Raw genomic sequence first — 7,295 nt, forward strand, 5'->3', positions numbered from 1 at the left:
TGAGCAACCCAGACCCCCCAATGTGCCACCACTGTAGCAGCCCTCTAACAATCCCTCACTTTCTGGGGGAGTGCTCGCACTATGAAAACGGGAGGTGATCCTACAAAATAGAGTCGAACCTGAAGGAAATTCTACACAACTCCACAAAATTTGGAAATCTAATTAAAAACCTTAAGGCCATTCTACTGTACAGTCAGATTTGAAATTTTGCATTGTACACATATTGTTAAAAAAAAAGACTGTAACCGTGTCAAAGACCTTTGTAGTCGAGACACTTAACCTAAATAAATAATAAATAGAATCTAAAACTGTTTTTGCTAGTACTCGGTGTCCTCCATCTCACATCAAAATGTTTTCCATTATATCTGAGACACCCTGTTTATAAATCTCACTGTTTTCTTCGCAGACCTCCGGTTTTTTATTTTCTTCCATTAGGCTCCTGGCGATAGCTCCTTCGATGCATACTTTCTTTAAGGCTTCCCAGCAAACACTGGAATCCAGCCACTGTACAGCGTCGTTGCATTTCAAGTGGTAATGCAGTACCAAAACAGATCGTATAGTATATGTCTCGCTGAACTATACAGTAACTGTACAATAATGTAACGTTTTCTTCACTTAATTAAAACGTCTGACTGATTAAAATTACACTGATCGACAAAATTATAGCTTTGTTCTCCCACCTAAGGAAAATATATATATTTTTAATCTTCGTAGCCAAGGTATAAACGCACGATAAATAAAAAGTGGAAGTTAGCTCTTGTTGTCTTTTAATAATTATTATATATTTATGATTTTTAACAAAAACAATGCATTATAATATTTGCAATGGTGTAAAAGATTCCGATCGCTTAGATCTTTTGTCTTTTCTGCTGTAGGACGACTCCAGTATTTCTCTAACGATGGACCAACAATAAATCAGCAAGCATAGAGGGTTCCCCTTTGCCTTGATAGCGTTTTTCGAATGACGCGATGTCTTGATGAAATCGCTCTCCATGCTCGTCACTTACGGCTCCCATATTTTGTGGAAAGAAATTAATATGTGATTGCAAAAAGTGTATTTTTAAGCCCGTTTGCAACAGCCGAGAATTCTCTAGAGAATTTGCTCGAAAATTCATGCGCCGTGAATTATATACTGTTGCATACGCACTTTCGGTAGAATTCTCTGTTCAGTTGCATACAAAATAATCTCTGCTGTTTTCTTGCGAGAATTTTGTAGAGAATTCTCCAGAGAATTCTCGGCTGTTGCAAACGGGCTTTAAGGACATATTGCATCCCATTTTTTGATGAGCCTGTAACATCGTTTTGACGATATTTACATATTGCGGAGATTTGTGATTGCCAAGAAAATTTTTGGTCACTTCTACAAAGGACAACCAGGCTTCTTTTTCAAAGTCATTCAATGCTGCCAGAAACTGAACTTGTTTCAATAGTTTGTTTATTTATTAAAGTATCGTAGGGTAAAGAAGTGCGAACATGGACAATTCACGAATGTCTTTTATTTTGATAACGGGAGCTAAACAAACGTAAGTACTATTATTTTTGTAATAAGGTGTGTAATGTGTTTCCGCCTTAATACATTCAGGAGTTAGCAGATGATAATTTTTTATTAAAATTGATTGCGTTACAACCTATTTTATGAGACCTACGCCCATGCGCGCTATAGTGACGTGGCGTGTATGGGTATCGAAGTGACCCCAGTACTCCTATTGCACCTCCTCCGCTATATCTTCTTGAATCCTCTATTCTTTTCGAATTCTTTCATTTTCATTCATGGAATCTCCTATTTCTCTGAGTGTGGATGTTTCTGATATGGTCTCTTTATTATCTCCGTACTCTTTTCGTAGGCTTCTTATATAGTATTTTCTTTTCCAATTTAGCAGCTGCACATTCGAGATCATCCGGTAGTTTGCCTATCAGTATATCTATTATCTCCGATTGTATCAAATCACATTATCATTATACTTACCTAGTGCAAAATATGAGAATCAAAGTGCACGTTCACAATGCGATCGAACTCATATTGAAGTGGTTTTCTCAAGTGTAGATAAGCTACTTTGTTCAGATATAATATGTGTAATCAGTTCACAATTGAACGTAGAAAAAATACGTGTCAACAAAAATGCGACTGTGTATAATTATTGCAGTTTTCTCTTTCATGGTCTACCAGGTAAGAATTTGGGCTATATTATGCTCATGCATCCGGTATGAATAAAAACAAAATTTCTACAACTATAGGATACCAGACAAATTTCTTCCACAGAAATTTATCAGTTCTAACCTATGCGACATTCTGTTATATCCTATTCGATAATACTGCAATAGGAGTTTGCTTGCACGAAAATGCAAATTCTCAAAAATTTATCCACTATGTGAATTAATGCAGTGAGTAAAGAGTAACACGATAATTCATATCTTCAGTATTAACTTTGTTGTAGAAAAATGTTTGAGCAGCTCAATTTTGATATCAAATCACGCAACTAGTAGCTTGCGGGTAATAAAGTATAACTAAGGATGTTAAACGTATAGAAACTTATAGAATTCGAATTGAGAAGTTTGTTATGTACCTACCCTCTACGAAGGGTGGACAAAAGTCGAGTTTTTAAATGGAAACCTCAACTTTTTGTGCCTGAAGCGTATCGACTTTTTGTTGATGAGGATGATTTGGACATTGGTTGGGTACTTTATCCACCCTTTTCTTATAATGAGGATGAAATTTTAAACTTATTGAATTTGACTTTTCACTTTCTTCATTTATTTGAAGGTCAATGCCATGCACTTTATGTGTGATTGATGTTTTCGAAGTGTTATTGAAAATATGTGTTTTTCGTAGGTTAGTTACCTATTGATGAAAGAACATATCATATCATTTGCATGTATTCTAGAAAATTCATCAACTACAACCACGAATGAGATGTTTTTTTAATACTGACCTCAAATACATACATCATGAAAAAATAAAAATTCCAATACAGGTTGTGTGATTAACCATAATAAAAAAACCATTAATGCTCGAATCGTTCTCAATAACAAAAGATCTACTTATTTCTGGCATAAAAACATAAGGTTTGTTGGTAGAGTGGTTTGCAACGTTTGTGAACTGTACATAGCAAGCGAATTCCATTTTAGGGTAGCGAAAATCCGTTTGCGCTTGCTCTGTACAGTTCACAATCGTTGTGAACCACTATGCGAACAAGCCTATAGAATTACCATTAAAAGAAATGCTGCCTTCTATCGCCTCTCTCCAATCATACAAGTGAAGTTCCGTAATTTGATATAAAAATTGATATATTTGTCTATTATCTTGATATCATATGTCATACCTAGATATGACTGCGACACTTTTTACTAATTCTATATACAGGATGAGTCTTCGACTTCCTTTTTTTCAATTCGGCTTTTCAACTTGAAAGACACAGACTGTTAAGAGCTGAAAAAAAAATTTCTGTTATATCCCACACACACGATTTCATTAATCATCTTTCAATGATGTGCTGAACCTTCTCCCAACATAAAAATCTACTCACATCTGCCTTTTTTCTTTATTATGACAGGACACGTTAAAAATAACAGAAACTCGAGAAATCCAACTGTTACAAGTGAGTTGAACGATCACTAATGATTATTTGGCTAGTTGGAAAATAAAAGTATTTAACATATTTTCTCGTATACTGCGCCGTTTCCGAGTAATTTGATAATCGAAAATAAAAAAATATCTGTGAAACTTAATAGAGAAACTGGGCACTTTGGCTGAATGCAACTCTGATTGAAAGTTCCACAGAATTGAACATTTGATATGTTGAATAAGCAGGCATAACCTGATCTTAAAACATCACACACTCTTCTTCTTTTTCTTCGTCTTCTTTATTTCAAGTTATGTGCCTCTCTGACGCATACTAAACATGTAGTCATAGATTTAGCTTGTTATTCTGAAGGCAATTTTGTGTCTTAATAGCTTTCTGTGTTCGTAAACTCGGCAATGTCTGAACTTTCAGAGAATATATCATTTATTCAAATTTAAAAAAAATGAAAATAAAATGAATAGAAGTTGAATGGGTGGTTACAAGTTGAATTCGTTATCTAAATTGAAAAAAAAAACAAGAGAAGAATGTCCAATATTTATCGCCAACGAAGTTGCGGTAACTCATCTTTCATTTTATAAATACTGCTTCGGTTACAGTAGCTTAATCCGAAGCATCTACTCTTTGTCGACGAAATGAAATTTCTGGTGATACTTCGAGCGATGGTAGTTTGTTAGTTCGATTTATATCGTAACATTCGTTGATTTAATTATCTGCGGATGTTATGCATCTGAATTAATTTGTTTATTATTTACTACTTACTATGAAGGCGTGACCCATTTCCTATTTTTTTTTACTTACTCCGAAGGTTAAAGTGCTATTTTAATACTTGTAAAAAGTTCAGTGTTAGCAGGTTTCCAAGAATCTACTACTGAAATATATAGGCGAGTCAAAGACTCACTTATTTCTATAGTTTAGCCTTCTATGCTTGATTCACAATCACATTTTGCATTAGAAATAGGGAGTAAGCCGAGCAGCCATACGATACGGAAAAAGCCCTTCAAATAATTTTTGAAAAATGAAGCTATTTTTCAAAAAGAAATCACAAATTTTCAAATGACATTTGTTACGTCGTTCTCCCAAGGTATCGGAACGAGGAGTTTTGTTCATTTCTGCCTTGAAATCATTTTCAAAAACTACTGCAAAGTGTTTCGCATTCATTGTGCAGTAATGCTTTGTCAGAGGAATCAATTGCTTGCTCTTTTGTGGAACAAAAAAAATGAACTGCTCTTCAATTTTTTTTTCTTTCACAGGTAGAACCAGCCTGCGTCGATGAGCTCATGAAGCTAATGACGCACGATGTAACCAACACAGAAATGGAAATGAATGTCACAATAGTGGATATAGAGAACAAAATACAAAAGACCAAAGAGGATGTCGAATCCATAATAAAGGAGACGAAGCTAGGAATTCAATCGGAAAGAGATAAACTGGAAGATCTGGAAAATTCAGCTTACGGAAGATCATTGAGCAAGAAAAAGAGCATAGCTGACTGCTTAGAAGCTGACCGAGTTCAGATGAAGATAATAAACACCACAGAATCAGTCATATACAGCGTATGCAGGGCTGATTTTTCACTTTTCATGGTCAAATTATCCTTATTATTCGTTGAAAGTACTTCTAGAAAACTAGAAAAAGATTTGGTAGTCTGTGTTGATAAATACACGGACGATTGTGAAAAAGAAAAAGCGTGTATCATTGAAACCCTCAAGAATGTCAATGATGAAATAAATTCCATCAATAATGAAGTTGAGAAGAAACTGAACAAAATAAGGGATACCTCCAGAATCTGCGCTGATGGTAAAAGTGGCGTGGTGATATCTATGATCAAAGAACAAGAAGATAAATTCAACTATTGTGTAGAACAAATTCTTAATGATTTATAAGTATTTCGATTGAATTATTTGTGAAATATGTTCATTTATTCACAACTTTAGTGTTTTTTTGTTTCAAATTTCATTGGAGAATTATAATGTAATGTAATTGTACAAGCCCTTTGTGAAATACAATGCTCAACAGTTGATAGGGATAACTAATAACCTTCCAACAATTTGTTTCAGGAACTTCAGGATGTCTTTTTTGATCATCTATCAGAGTATGTTTTGTTGATATCCTTGTTTTTCCATAAACGGTTTAATTAATGAAGAGTTGCATCGACAACAATTTCAGATTGAAAATATGAGAAAATCTATGTTTAGATTTCTGAAAAGAGAATCTAATGAAGAAAAATTGAAATTCTCGATAAAGCTAGTACTTGGTCGGTTCCTCTCGAGCTCGTCTTGAGCATTCTTCTTTTCGAGGCATATATACTTTCATTGAGAAAATTTATTAAATTTGGGGACAGATTGGTCAAAATTTCCATCAAAGAGTTAAAAAGCTACTCCAGATTTTTAATCGGTTGTTCTAGGGGTTGTCCAGAAATGCTCGATGCAATTTATATCTGGAGAGCGAGCAGGCCAGTCCATACCATGAGCTTACAGGCGCCTACGGTGAGAACGGGCCTTATCATCAATTAAAATGAAATGTTCACCTTGAATAAGTTCTGCACCTTGGTTTGGATAGTATATATTGAGTTATTGGGAACAGGTGATCAAATTAATTTCAGTGAAATATTATTTATTTTTATTCAATAATGACGAGGTTTCCGCTATTAGTTATAGCCATTTCCAACCCTGAAAAAATTTTTGTTATCTACTTCATATCTCCCAATAAATACAATACAATTTTTTGAAACATAAAAACTCAAACTCTAGAACACTATCACAAACAACAAGAGACGAAACACAATGTCTTGTGTTTCTTTCCTGTCGGAAGTAGAGAATTCTCTCAACACAGTGAAACAAGTATTTCTACAACAGGTAAGCTCTATCGTTTTTAATATTTGTACTCATGGTCTCTCAGATGCATATCTACAGTAAAGGCATACATTTATATTCCTCAGAAATGTTTTCGCCAACAAAACCTCCTGTCGTTGTTCCTGGTGTTCGTTGGGTTCCTGATCTCTCCGCATATCCCGTCGAATGAATTTCGATAAATGGATTGAATGATAATTTTCTGCTTATTTTGGGTCCATTCGTGTTGTAATAGCAACATTTGATGCTTGTATATTTTCCGAAATATAGATGTTTCGACTGTAACTTGACTATAGAAATTTTGTCTGGAAAATTTCGACATATGGTTGATAAAAGTAATTTTGTGTGCCTATTCATGGAGTAAGAAAAATATGTAGTGACGTTTTGCTTGTCGTTATGTGCATTTATGGTGTTTTGCTCTGTCAAATTCTAAACAGTGCTACCTACAGTGGGAAAAATGAAACTAATACGATATCCCCGACAAAAATGAAACAAAATCAAATCAGTGAGTATAACATAATTTTAGACATCTTAAGTGTAATCTACACAGCACTTTGAATCAGCTGATGTTCAGTGTAGTTGCGCAAACGAATGAAAAAAATAACTGAAGTTAATATTTTTGATTAAATCTATGGTTAGGTTTCTCAGAAGATTTGTTACTTTTTAATCCTCTTGTGAAGTGATGAACTAATCGCAAATTTAATCGTATCCATTTTGAAGTAGATTACTGTGACGTCCGTGACATTAACATCAAATTTTGCATTCGACACCTCAGAATACTAATATTACACCTCATCGACTAGGTGTAGATAAACTAAACCTACTCTACCTTGGTATGAATCCAATCAGGAAACGAATACTAAAA

The 7,295-nt window shown here is 34.4% G+C and overlaps 1 protein-coding gene across 1 annotated transcript; it reads left to right on the plus strand.

Annotated features, from left to right (window-relative positions):
- The first annotated feature begins 1,999 nt into the window (after nt 1-1,999).
- On the plus strand, nt 2,000-5,599 carry LOC123309247. Its single transcript, XM_044892247.1, has 2 exons — nt 2,000-2,167; nt 4,832-5,599. The coding sequence occupies exons 1-2, from the start codon at nt 2,120-2,122 to the stop codon at nt 5,462-5,464; spliced, it is 681 nt and encodes a 226-aa protein (XP_044748182.1). The 5' UTR covers nt 2,000-2,119; the 3' UTR covers nt 5,465-5,599.
- Nucleotides 5,600-7,295: the final 1,696 nt, after the last annotated feature.

The sequence above is a fragment of the Coccinella septempunctata genome, chromosome 3, assembly GCF_907165205.1.
Source record: "Coccinella septempunctata chromosome 3, icCocSept1.1, whole genome shotgun sequence".
NCBI lineage: Eukaryota > Metazoa > Arthropoda > Insecta > Coleoptera > Coccinellidae > Coccinella > Coccinella septempunctata.

Bases quoted from the DNA above. Each gene is read 5' to 3' on its own strand.
- LOC123309247 (XM_044892247.1), top strand. From the start codon at position 2,120: ATGCGACTGTGTATAATTATTGCAGTTTTCTCTTTCATGGTCTACCAG. The intron at 2,168-4,831 runs GTAAGAATTTGG...TTTCTTTCACAG, and splicing joins TCTCTTTCATGGTCTACCAG to GTAGAACCAGCCTGCGTCGA.